The sequence below is a fragment of the Bactrocera dorsalis genome, chromosome 2 (assembly GCF_023373825.1).
Source record: "Bactrocera dorsalis isolate Fly_Bdor chromosome 2, ASM2337382v1, whole genome shotgun sequence".
Classification (NCBI taxonomy): domain Eukaryota; kingdom Metazoa; phylum Arthropoda; class Insecta; order Diptera; family Tephritidae; genus Bactrocera; species Bactrocera dorsalis.
In genome coordinates this window covers 43,393,091-43,406,057 of record NC_064304.1, presented here as the reverse complement: position 1 = coordinate 43,406,057, position 12,967 = coordinate 43,393,091, and the positions used below count along the sequence as shown (strand labels likewise).

At 36.3% G+C, this 12,967-nt stretch overlaps 4 protein-coding genes across 10 annotated transcripts in view; 1 reads left to right on the top strand and 3 right to left on the bottom strand.

The window, feature by feature from the left end:
* Window positions 1-4,586, bottom strand: part of LOC125775317 (odorant receptor 67d-like) — a 12,846-nt gene extending 8,260 nt beyond the window's left edge. Inside the window, exons 1-4 of one of the 6 annotated variants that reach the window (XM_049448432.1) lie at window positions 2,718-4,572; window positions 2,471-2,660; window positions 2,236-2,391; window positions 2,022-2,174 (exon numbers count right to left, since the gene is read on the bottom strand). In XM_049448432.1, the coding sequence (XP_049304389.1) occupies window positions 2,118-2,174; window positions 2,236-2,391; window positions 2,471-2,660; window positions 2,718-3,478 (1,164 nt within the window). In that variant the 5' untranslated portion in view covers window positions 3,479-4,572 and the 3' untranslated portion in view covers window positions 2,022-2,117. Of the gene's footprint in view, window positions 1-2,021; window positions 2,175-2,235; window positions 2,392-2,470; window positions 2,661-2,717 lie in introns of those variants that run through there. The other 5 variants (XM_049448433.1, XM_049448438.1, XM_049448437.1 and 2 more) reach the window with 5 other exon arrangements.
* The window catches only part of LOC105234186 (tyrosine-protein phosphatase non-receptor type 23), a 33,710-nt gene that overhangs the window by 16,543 nt on the left and 4,200 nt on the right, over window positions 1-12,967 (top strand). The window lies entirely within an intron of this gene.
* Window positions 6,358-8,172, bottom strand: LOC115065780 (odorant receptor 67d). The gene is made up of 4 exons (XM_049448430.1): window positions 7,156-8,172; window positions 6,900-7,089; window positions 6,665-6,820; window positions 6,358-6,604 (listed from the first exon to the last, which is right to left on the bottom strand). Exons 1-4 carry the CDS (start codon window positions 7,914-7,916, stop codon window positions 6,548-6,550), a joined length of 1,164 nt encoding a protein of 387 aa, XP_049304387.1. The 5' UTR covers window positions 7,917-8,172; the 3' UTR covers window positions 6,358-6,547.
* LOC115065781 (odorant receptor 67d-like) lies at window positions 10,801-12,740 on the bottom strand. Of its 2 annotated transcripts, XR_007421732.1 has the most exons (5): window positions 11,974-12,740; window positions 11,713-11,902; window positions 11,479-11,634; window positions 11,189-11,412; window positions 10,801-11,130 (listed from the first exon to the last, which is right to left on the bottom strand). XR_007421732.1 is itself a non-coding variant. In XM_029548495.2 (4 exons), exons 1-4 carry the CDS (start codon window positions 12,732-12,734, stop codon window positions 11,356-11,358), a joined length of 1,164 nt encoding a protein of 387 aa, XP_029404355.1. In that variant the 5' UTR covers window positions 12,735-12,740; the 3' UTR covers window positions 10,801-11,355. The 2 variants fall into 2 exon arrangements, 1 of the variants encoding a protein (XP_029404355.1); XM_029548495.2 differs by having other exon boundaries at window positions 10,801-11,412.

Below are 12,967 nucleotides of genomic sequence, written 5' to 3'. Positions count from 1 at the left end.
CGTTGAAGCTAAACACCAAACAAATCAATTGCATGATTCTTTATTACAAAATGTTGAAGGTTGGTAGCTAAATTACTCACTCCAAGGAGTACTGATGCCAACCAGCAATGTCATTAACCATTGCCTTTTATACGTGTATCCTGACTTATTCTCGTGCAATTACTTCATGTAGATCCTCGACTTTAAGTGCGAAAATATCTAGTAGATAGAAGGAATAATTCGAGTGTGTTAGAAATAGAAAAGGGAACGTATAAAGCCGGCACCGTTACAAACCGAACGCCGCCCTACCGAAAAACACACAGTATATTATAACCAATCGTAATGAAATAGCCATGATCTGTTTCCAAAATCCAACATACGGCATACTGACACACTAATTATTAGATGCCTTCGCCCTTGAATATGTATAAGAAGATGCGGCCGTCGTGGACCAGCGCTAGCACAGCAGACACGAAATATACTAAGCCCACCAATGATGAGAAATATTCTTCACTACTCTGGTTCCATTCGGAATAATTTGTGCTCATATTTTGTTCCTAACGCTTCGTATTTTTTGTAAATGTTCACAAGGTCCATTGCCAGTTCCGATATAATTTTGGGATACAAGAGTATGGAAATTATTTTGACCAACACCTTTGAGTGGCGCAACTGATCGGTGGAAAATACATCCTAAGAGCACAGTCCAATCGGTTTTCACATCCTTCCAAATCGTATATATTGAGATAGTAAAATTCCAAGCGATCGCCACCAAAACAAAACCGACAACATAATTAAATTTAAAATAACTCTCATCGATAACGTCTATACGACTACGCTGGAGCTTAGCCGAATTATTTTGAGCAATTTACAAAAAGTTGTCTGAAGGTCGCGTTTTAGTTTGCATATTGCAATAAATTTTCGAAAGTGAAATATCTGCGACGTCCAATATTCTTGAAACTAAAGTGTTTACTAAACATATGATGCTTAAATAAAAAGGTGTGACTAACACTGCATTGGTCATATTCCCACGCCTGTCTTTCAGCATTTTTCGACATGCTATATAGAGTCATTAACACTTCAAATTAATTGCAACATTTATTAATTGCGATGCGATTTTAAAAGAAAATTGCAGAGAAAATATTATTTGTAAATGTGGTGTAAATGACAGGTATTTCCGTAGCATAGCCGAGCCGAGCCGCCGAGCGGAGCCAAGACGTTTTTACTGAATAAATCTATATTATATAGTATATGCATGTACGAGGTATGACAATTAAGTCTCATTACTTAATTGTCAAATTTCGTACATATAGTACATTTTAGTATCTAGAGCTAAAACTTGAAAGACATCGATTGATCTGTACTGTTGTCTGTACTGTTGTAGAGGAGCTATTGGTCTTTCAATAAAAGTAGTCCTTTAGTTTTATACATAATATTCGGCCAATTATGTTTTATAAGGTCTCGGTGTGTGTTAGGGCCTGGGAAAAAGATACACTTGCGAATGAAGCTTCATACGTGGTAATACTGAACATCTGGGTTTGATGAGATCCTGGAGAACCCCCAGCAACTGTTTGCTTTGGAAAGTTTCTTCCAAAGTAGATCGCTGGAGGTGTTTTGAGATATTGCCAGTGTTTATTGCTATTGAAGTCGTTTGAACGATGACTTCAACTATTATCTATACTACAAAATGGAAGGAATGTAACTATCAGATCTCATCTATAAAAACAATCGTTGTACAGTTTTTTAGGGGTCAGCTTAGATATTTCTAAAAAAAATATGTTATCTGAAACATCAAAATATAGCAACAGAAATTACTACAAATAATTATATTTTATGGGTGATATACTATACACCACTTGCTATTCACCATTTTGTATAAAAAGGTGTAAAGAATTTATTTCTTGTATACTTCGAATAAGCAAACTAATAGTAGAGAAGTTCTTCACAACTGGTATTACATTACGTTCAACTTGAAAACAATCAATCCAAGAAGTTTATAGTTAACCAAAGTAATTCTGACTCTTTATTTATGTTTTCTGTGTTGACCTTGAACTTGAAATTAATTTAATCGTGGAAATTTCATGCGACATTTTACTTATGTTAACCTTTTCCTGTTCTACAAATATTTTCAATAATAACTTTTATTTATTTTGGAAACGTAGCACCATCATAACCAAACTGTAAATTGTCCGTGTTATCTGTAAAAATGAAAATTTCATATCAAATATAATCCACTATAAATATTACCTTTAGACTCACCTTGAGTGCAGTGCTAACGGATAACGGTTCAACTCCCGCGATGGTTATATTTCGTGGTGCCTGCGACTGCATTAACATCAAGCGAATCGTATTTTGATTACGCACATCTAAGGCATACCAGTTGATATCGTAAACCCCAGTACAAAATTGATCGTTCTAATGGCAAATAATAGAAACATATTAGTATTCAAAACACTGTGATTGATAAATGTGTCATTATGGAAAACATATTTACACATATTTCAACACGTGTGCCGAGTATGCAGTACATATATAGCCAGAGAAAGCACACGAAAAGGTAGGTATAAGCACCAGGCCAATCCTTCAGCATGATGATGAGCAGGGTGCTCAAGATACCCAACGTGGTGCATATAATGTGCGCGGATATGGTCCAAAAGAAGAGCAAATTGCACTTATCATTGAATCTATGGTGGACACATGATTAGACCCAGTGATTTATTTGGCATATTATGAATACTCACTCCAAATAGAACTGGTGCCACTCTACAATATCTTTAACGATTTTAGTTTGACGGTCTTCCTTGTCTTGATCTTCTAGCAATTTGTGTAAATCATTTATTTTCAGTATTAATATGTCGTAAAAGAATATTGAGTGTGTTAAAAAGAGAAGTAAATACAAATCACCGGCATATAACCCGAAAGCGGCAATCATAACACATATTAAACTGAAGGCATTGTTCACATAATAACCATAATATGAGTCCGCTGCGAAACCGGGTACCTCGCAAAGCAATATCAGATGATATTCGCCCTTAAGTACATACATGACAATGGGTGTGGATAAAATTAGCATGGCTGTGATAGAGTAAACTATTGCGCATGCAAATAGAATTTTTTTCATGCTCTTATTCCATTCGAGCAACTTCTGTTGATACTCCCTTCCCATCTGTTGATATTTCTCATAAATTTGTCCGATGTCAAGAGCTAATTTTCGATACAATTTCGGATACAAAAGTCCTGATATCAATTTCACCACTCCTTGTGTGGTGCAGCTCACCGGTGAGAAGACATCAAGCAACACCGTCCAATCTGTCAGAACATATTTTCCAATCATATATATCGAACAGAGGTAATAACCGACAATTGCGGCAATAACGAAATATGTGTTTAAATTGATTTTGTAATCCTCGGCGGTAATATCTACACCGATAATTCGAGAACAAAAACGTATAACCGAAAGTAGTTTATAGTACATGTCCGACGGTTGTTTTTGGGTTTTCATCTTTTCGAAGAAAGTAAACTGCTAATATATGTATATATATAAGTCTAGTGATTATTTCGATACCTTTAACTGACTCTAGATACAAGAGTATTAGAAGCCTGAGTGTTAATTTAAGTTGAACTTTTGTCTAAGGTGTGGCCCAGTAAGGGCACGCTCTCACGGTTGTCTATTTACGACGTATTAATAGAGTTATTTACACTTCATAGTGGAAAATTAATTGCAAAGGATATTTATTAATTGTGATGTTAAAAGAAAATTGCAGAGAAAAGTATTATTTGTAAATGAATGTATATGACAACCACAAATGGCTTGCCAGAAGCTGAATCATACACAAACATATGCATATATCATTAAGTGAATTAAATATGTATAGTTTCACCCAATTCAGAAGTGTAGCGAGCTATAAATTAACCTTTTTTTTAAATACAAGGTAACTACGCCGGAGGCGTCACCTTAGTATCCATAGCTTATACTTGAACGATTACCGATTTTTCTCTATCGCCGTACCTGTTGGGAGAATATGGGTGGGAAGAAGATTGTTAAAGGAAACTATAGACGATAAATAAGCATCAATAGGTGTTTCTATCCTTAAGTTCTTTAACCATGAGATCGAACCTACTTAAGAAATACTTAATCTTAAACATACTTTCATTGGAAAATTTTACTTCTTGATAAGGCTAGTGTAGGTGCCAGGCCACCTGAGCAAAGCTGAAGGATTGGAAAGTACACATACCTTTTCAACTTCTTCCTCTTTACTGGCGTAGACAACGCTTACGCGGTTATAGCCGAGTTAACAAAAGTGCGTCAGTTGTTTGTTCTCTTCGCTATTTGGCGTTAATTTGAGATACCAAGTGCAGCTAGATCCTTCTTCACCTGATCTCTCCAACGGAGTGCAGGTCTTCCTCTTACTCTGCTTCCATCGGAATAAAATTCCTTCAAGGCTGAAGTGCTCTCTTCCCTCCCGACAACATGACCTACCCAGCGTCGGAGAAGTTGTTTCCGAGTCTGACGGAGCTCCTGGTGTTGCTCAAAGTCAGCTTACGGGTGTGTAAGCCAGATATTACACTTACTTGTATACTGTCGTTCAGCGGGTTATAGAAGTGTTTTTGATGACGTTTGCTTTATAGGGATGGGGGTGTATCTTCGCAAGATAGTGGTCCGAGTCGATGTTAGGTTCTCGGAGCGTACGTACGAGAAGGACACTAGAGAGGTGTCGTCTATCTATCACAATTTAATCGATCTGATTACGAACTTTTCGTTCCAGAGACAGCCAAGTAGCTTGATGAATTTTCTTGTGTTAAATTTAGAACTACACACAACCATATTGTCGATTAGCAACCATACAAGTCGATTAGCTTCAGCACAATTGGAGAGGTTCCGTCATGGAGCTGAATATTCCAACTTTTGTACCAAGGTTGCTTTCTTTACCCACCCTGGCGTTAAAATCGACAATTACAATTTTAACATCGTGGCTGGGCAGTTGTCATAAGCGCGCTTTAGCTGTTCATAAAAGACATCTTTAATTATATCATCCCTCTCTTCTGTCGAGGCGTGAGCGCAAATCACTGTTATGTTGAAAAATTTAGCTCTGATGCGGATTGTGGTTATACTACCTTCCATCAGAGTGAATGCGAGGACCCGACGACTTAGTCTTTCTCTCCTCACGAATGCCATACCGAATTAGCGCTCTTTTATATGGCCGTTGTAATAAATGTCACAAGGTCTCGTCTCAGTCATTGTCTCGTCCATCGCATTTCTTGGACGGCGGTATTGTCAGTCTTTACTTTTACGAGGGCATCAACAAGGTGGGCACCGGCAACTTCCCAAATTAGGGACCGGACATTACATGTGAATGCCTTTGCATCTTAGTCGTCATAAAAAGTGGGGTCTTTCATCCGAGACTGCTGTTTCTTTTTCATTGGTTGTGGTTTCTAAGTGGCAGGTTCCAAACACAGCACATAATCTTGCTGAGCGAGTAGTGTAAAGTTTTATACACATTTATATAACGAGCCGCACCTCTGGTGAACAGAGGCTGCAATTAGACTTCATCCAACCCTTAAACCTAATATGTCGGAGTGGCTGCGCTGAAGCTTCCTCTCTTTTAGACGTGACGTGACACGTTTACAGGGTGCGCGGGGAGGATGCAATACGACTGTAACTGCTTCCCAGAAGTATGACTGTACTCCATTAGGTCCACCTCAGCCATCAGTAAAATCTTCATGCGTTCTATTACTGATAATATGGGTGTGACGAGAGCCCGACAAGCACCAGCTCTTTCAGCATTACCTTATCGGTGTTCAATGCTCTTTGATAGAATGAGAGATGGAAACATCTCAACACTGCCTTCTTGGTATGTACATATGAATAAAAATAAAGCGCTTAGGCTTGACACGCATATGCTGTCTTGAGGATTAGCTAGGAAACCTACCCTTAACCGAACTATTGTACAAACAAGTATAACGCGCAAGTATAATATTGTCTAGTGCGACGTTCATTAAGTACACCTTTGGTATACCATTTTGTGTTGATGCGCGATAGACCAAATGTTTCCCAAAGATCTCATAGATAGGAGTGGGATTTTTTTTCCTTTATTAAGTTTAATTTCCTCCATATTCTCTGAGTTAAATATGACCTGTATGAAAAGAATGGTAACAATCGGATCTCATTTGTAAAAACATTTGCTGTACATTTCTTTAGGGTTCAGCTTAGATATTTCAAAAAATTGCTATCTGAAACATCAGAAGATACTAACTCAACTAACTACTAATACTTCGATTACATCCTCCCTGAACCACTTGTTATTCACTATTTTGTTTAAAAAAAGAATAATAATTCACTTTAAGGGAAGATTTTGACAACGTTTGTTATAACAAAGTAACTTGAAGAACTTTATACCAAAGTAATTATGACTCTTTATTTATTTTTTCTGTGTTGACCTGGAACTAGGAATTAATCTAATCGTTGAAATGTTTTGCTAGACATCACACTTATGTTAACCTAGGTAAGCACTAATAAATCCAATGTCCATATACTCTTCTTCCTGTCGCACATATATTTTCAATAAAACCTTTATTTATTTTGCAAACGTAGCACCATCATAACCAAACTGTAAATTGTCCGTGTTATCTGTAAAAATGAAATTTCATACCAAATATATTCCACTATAAATATTTCCTTTAGACTCACCTTGAGTGCAGTGCTAACGGATAACGGTTCAACTCCCGCGATGGTTATATTTCGTGGTGCCTGCGACTGCATTAACATCAAGCGAATCGTATTTTGATTACGCACATCTAAGGCATACCAGTTGATATCGTAAACCCCAGTACAAAATTGATCGTTCTAATGGCAAATAATAGAAACATATTAGTATTCAAAACACTGTGATTGATAAATGTGTCATTATGGAAAACATATTTACACATATTTCAACACGTGTGCCAAGTATGCAGTACATATATAGCCAGAGAAAACACACAAAAAGGTAGGTATAAGCACCAGGCCAATCCTTCAGCATGATGATGAGCAGTGTGCTCAAGATACCCGTCGTGGTGCATATAATGTGCGCGGATATGGTCCAAAAGAAAAGCAAATTGCACGTATCATTAAAACTGTGGTGGACATAAACGAGATATGCTTAGATTTAATAGTTTATGTAGCATATTATGAATACTCACTCCAAATAGAACTGGTGCCACTCTACAATATCTTTAACGATTCTAGTTTGACGGTCTTCCTTGTCTTCATGTTCTAGCAATTTGTGTAAATCGTTTATTTTCAGTACTAATATGTCGTAAAAGAATATTGAGTGTGTTAAAAAGAGAAGTAAATACAAATCACCGGCATATAACCCGAAAGCGGCTATCATAACACACAACAAATTGAAGGCATTGTTCACCCAATAACCATAATATGAGTCCGCTGCGAAACCGGGTACCTCGCAAAGCAATATCAGATGACGTTCGCCCTTAAGTATATACATCACAACGGGTGTGGATAAAATAAGCATGGCTGTGATAGAGTAAACTATTGCGCATGCAAATAGAATTTTTTTCATGCTCTTATTCCACTCGAGCAACTTCTGTTCATACTCCCTTCCCATCTGTTGATATTTCTCATAAATTTGTCCGATGTCCATAGCTAATTTTCGATACAATTTCGGATACAAAAGTGCTGACATCAATTTAACCGCTCCTTGTGTGGTGCAGCTCACCGGTGAAAAGACATCAAGCAGCACCGTCAAATCTGTCCGAATATATCTTGCAATCATATTTATCGCACAGAAGTAATAAGCGATTATTGCGCCAATAACGATATATGTGTTTGAATTGATTTTGTAATCCTCGGCGGTAATATCTACACCGATGGTTCGAGAACAAAAACGTATAACCGAAAGTAGTTTATAGTACATGTCCGACGGCTGTTTTTGGGTTTTCATCTTTTCGAAGAAAGTAAACCACTAATATGGGTCTAGTGATTATTTCGATAACTTCAACTGACTGTAGATACAAGAGTATTAGAAATATGAGTGTCAATTTAAGTTGACCTTTTGTCCAAGGTTTGGTTACACTCTCACGGTTGTCTATTTACGACATGTTAATACCTGTGGAGTCATTTGCACTAAATCATTGCATTATTTATTTATAAACATAATTTATTGCAATTAATATGTAAAATCTTCATCTGTGAATGGTAATTTTTAACTTATGGCCTTTTTCTTGTAAAATATATTGTATGAGCTCTTGATATTACCAAGTACTGGTTGGAGTAGATCTCTAAAGAGATCATATTATATATTAGGAAAGAATATTACTAAGCTTGCTTAAAAAGATGAGTGCGATTTCGTTCGAAAAGTAACTTTTGCTACTTGTACGATGACTGGAAATGTTGTTTTAAAGGAAATTTCAAAGAAGTGAACGCACCCGCTTCACCTTATCACTATATTTAGTATACTCTGAGAATTACCATTTAAAGTGTTAAATATTTTCTAATACTTGTGGCATATGAGACATATCCGATAAATGGTTCCACACCGAAATTTATTAGTGCTACGTGAAAGTCTTTGAATACTTTTTCATCAACTTCGTCCATATCAGTGACCCACTTGTTACCCTAAACGGTACATCTTTTCGTATTTTTAATCAAATTTTAACTTTTTTTATATTTATACATACTAATAAAAAATAAACATGTACCATTTTGGTCGACCACTGTTAGCCATTTTTCCGCTAGAGACTTTATTCTATCAGTGGAAAACTTTCATCAATGTAAATCGATATTTCGAAATTTCTAGAACGGAAGTCTACGAACCATTGTTGTGGTGGCAAAAACAAGTGGATAACTTTCTAATGCGCAATGTTCTTTTACTGTTGAGTTTTCGGTGGACGATTTCTTATTTTGTCACTTAGAAAGGGAATGCTCGCCCGCCAGCTCAATTATATCCTTTGCAACAAGCAGATTTAGATCCCGGTGGAGGACATCGTTTCTCACATAGAAGGAAGCCACCACTATGGTGCGGTGAACTTTATTTTGAAAAGCTTGAATTAGTTTAAAATTTGAATTCGCTGTTGATTTGCCATATATCTATGTAGATTGACATAAGAATTACCTTATAAATTAGCAACTTACTCTTAAGACTGAGGCGCGATCTTGGAGCCAGTTTAGCTGAGCCAACTTTAATCTTAGCTGAGTTCTTTTTATTTTTACGTGATCTTTTCAAGTTCATTTTTATCCATTGTAATTCCCAAATATTTTGCCCTTGCGTTTGTTGGTAACATCTGCCCATATAAAGCCTCTTAAGGACAATTTTTTTATTTTATTATTTATTTAATAAAATTGAAAAAAGTAATTAATTACAATTACAATTTAAATATATATAGCACTAGCGGTTAGGTCATCAGCTTAGCAAGGACAATTTTTATGCTTGAGTGTACATTAGTACAGACTTTTTGGTGCTCATGCCAATGTTTCATTTGATGCGCCACGGTTCTAAAGCATTCAATTGCATCTGCAGTTTTCTGGAAGCAGTATTAGGCCTGTCACTTAATGCTAGTAGTGCACTATCATCAGCATAAATTGCCGTCATTTTAGAATCAGAGTTCCAGTGATCAGTGATGGTCTTCTGTATAAAGAATGTAGAGCACAGGGTCGAGTACACTGCCTTGGTTTCAACTCTAACGTAGAACGTCCGATTGTGCAAGTAAGACTTTGGCAGCAGATAATAAGGAATTGATAAATTTTGCTTTAATTTAATTAATAGGTCTACATGACAGACTTCGTCGAATGCTTGGCGGAAATTTTCATATTTTTTTAGCTAATATTATAATATAAATAAAATATTTAATTCTTTTTATATGAGAAAAAAGTTTTTTACCCAAGGAAACCTAGTAACCCCTTAATTCTGTCATAAAAAATTGCTGACAGCCGCATTGCTAGATCCATTACTAAACTCGTTAGGAGTAAGCGTGTTTTGGAGGTGTGCGGCAAACACATCGACTTTCTCCGCTGTGGTCCTTCACCAATGGCCTCTGCTGTTTTAAATTGGTAGGCATCTAGATATCGGCTTATTGTTTTGTCTAGTCGCATTCCAACATAAAAACAAAAACATTTCTCTCAAACAACAAATGATAATACAAAATTCGTAAAACTTAAAGCCAAGTGTAGAACACTAAACTAAAAGGTTACCGAAAAATTTTATAACGCGAAAAAAATAATTTCTCAACTAAGTAGGATTCCTAATACTATTTCGCTTGGTGTTGAAGACATGTTAGCGCAAGGTTGCACCGCAGTGATGCCTGTTTGTTTGAGCATTTTGGTGTAGTTTTTTCGATTCGCTGTTCGCCAACGCTTGGCGAATCGAAGACAGCTGTTATTTAACTAATCAACTGCTTTCTGTAGCTTAAATTCCTTGGTTGAACTGCATGTCCATCATAACTGAACTGTAGTTAAAGGAAGTAATCTAAAAACATGGAAGTTTATAGTTCCCATCGACAGCTTCTTCACCAACCAACTGTAGCTTACCCAAATTATTTTTTAGCGATTTATTAAAGTTCTCTGAAATTTTGCATTTTTCTATAAAATTTCTAAAGTGAAATATCTGGGACATCCAATATTCTTCTAATAAAAGTCTTTACGGAATAATATTCTTAAATAAAAAGGTGTGAGCACTGCATTGGTCACATTCCAACGCCTGTCTTTCAGCATTTTTTGACATGCTAATAGAGTCATTAACACTTCATAGTTGAAAATTAATTGCAAAAAACATTTATTAATTGCGATTTTAAAAGAGAATTGTAGAGATAAGTAAGTTTTCTAAATGAATGTATATGGCAATGGGGCTTCTCGGATATTTCCGTTGTCCAATTGAGGTACTTTGATAAAGGCGACGCCTGAAAGCGTTAGCAAATATGGAAACAGCATTAATTGAGGTCATGCACACGAAATCTTGAATCCTTTCTTTTTTATTTAGGGGCTTTTCTAGTTCATTAGGCCGAAATAAGTCGTTTTTGTAATGTAGAAGTAGTTTCACGGCATTTTTTCTTTATGACCTGTCAACCGAATGCTTTGTAAGTTTTTTCTGTAGATAATAATGAGGAATAAAATGATAAATATACGAGGGAATATTACAACTGGAACTCTCAGGCTAATCTGAACTGAAATCATATGAGCATAGCTAACATGGGATCACAACTGATTCACATAAACCAATACCTATAATCACGACTTTGATCGTGACGACGAATGAAACGGCTGGTTTCAAGGACGTTGAATGACAATGAATATTATGTTTGACATTTGATGATCATCCTTATATGAAGTCGTGTAATTACAAATAAATCCGAAGTCCTCACTAACCGCTTTTCTTTCCACAATATCCTCTATTTAGTTTGAAAACGTAACACCATCATGGCCAAACTGTAAATGGAGCGTGTTATCTGAAAAAAATGGAACATTTAATTAGATTTATATTACGGTTTCATTAAAAATATCTTTTCATTCACCTTCAGTGCTGTGTTAACCGATAAGGGTTCAATTCCCGCGATCGTTATATTTCGTGGTGCCTGCGATTGTGTTAGCATTAAGCGAATCGTCTTTTGATTATGCACATCTAAGGCATACCAGTGGATGTCGTAGATCCCAGTACAAAATTGATCGTTCTAATGGAGAATAGTGAAACATGCTGGTATTTAATAGAGTATTATGGATTACTGAGCCATTTGGAAACATATATTTACACTTATTTCAACACGTGTGCCAAGTATGCAGTACATATATAGCCAGAGAAAGCACACCAAAAGGTAGGAATAAGCGCCAGGCCAATCCTTCAGCATGATGATGAGCAGTGTGCTCAAGATACCCGCCGTGGTGCATATAATGTGTGCCGAAATGGTCCAAAAGAACAGCAAATTACACTTATCATTAAAACTGTGGTGTATGCAAAGAGAAATAGATTTAGGAGAATTATGAAATGTATACAGTATATTAAGAATACTCACTCCAGATAATACTGGTGCCACTCTACAATATCGTTAACTAATTCAGTTTGCCGATCTGCATGGTTATCTTCCTCTATCAATTTGTGTAAATCATTTATTTTCAGTGCTAATATATCGTAAAAGAACATTGAGTGTGTTAAAAAGATAATTAAATAAACATCACCAGCGTATAGGCCGAAACATCCAATGAATACACAAATTACGCTGAAGGCATTGTTGACCCAATAACCATACAACGAGTCCCTTTCGAAACCGGGCACTTCACAAAGCCATATCAAATGTCGTTCGCCCTTAAGTACATACATCACAACTGGTGTGAATAATAAGAGTAGCCCAGTGACGAAATACACTATTGCACAGCCAATTAAGAGTTTTTTCATACTCCTGTTCCATGTGTGTAATTTTTCCTCGTACTCTCTGCCCATCTCTTGATATTTCTCATAAATTTTTCCAATGTCCAAAGTTAATTTTCGATACAATTTCGGATAAAAAAGTGCTGACATCAATTTCACCAAACCTTGTATGGTGCAGCTGATGGGTGAGGAGACATCGAGCAACACCGTCCAATCTGTTGCAATATATTTTCGTATCGTATTCACCGAACAGAGGCAATAAATTATTATTGCTGCAATAACGAAATATGTGTTTAAATTGATTTTATAATGCTCCTCGATTATGTCCACACCGATCTGACGTGAGCAGAATCGTATAAACGAAAGCATTTTATAGAAAATATCGGAGGGGCGATTTTGCGTTTTCATATTTTCAAAGACAAGAAACTGATTATAGTAATATTGCGATTATTTTGATTCCTCTCAACTGACTACAGACACAAGAGTATTTGATATCTGGATGTCAGTTTGAGTTGAACCTTCGTTCAAGGCTTGGCCCATGAAGGGTACGCTCTCACGGTTGTCTATTTACGATGTGTTAATAGAGTTACTTACACTAAATCATTAGCATTATTTATTTACAAACATGATTTGTTGTAATT

Coding starts and splice junctions, on each gene's coding strand:
- LOC115065780 (XM_049448430.1), bottom strand. CDS start 7,916: ATGAAAACCCAAAAACAGCCGTCGGACATGTACTATAAACTACTTTCG. Junction 7,090..7,155: donor TGGCACCAGTTCTATTTGGA/GTGAGTATTCAT, acceptor TGTCCACCACAG/TTTTAATGATACGTGCAATT. Junction 6,605..6,664: donor CCGTTAGCACTGCACTCAAG/GTGAGTCTAAAG, acceptor TCATTTTTACAG/ATAACACGGACAATTTACAG.
- LOC115065781 (XM_029548495.2), bottom strand. CDS start 12,734: ATGAAAACGCAAAATCGCCCCTCCGATATTTTCTATAAAATGCTTTCG. Junction 11,903..11,973: donor TGGCACCAGTATTATCTGGA/GTGAGTATTCTT, acceptor CATACACCACAG/TTTTAATGATAAGTGTAATT. Junction 11,413..11,478: donor CGGTTAACACAGCACTGAAG/GTGAATGAAAAG, acceptor CATTTTTTTCAG/ATAACACGCTCCATTTACAG.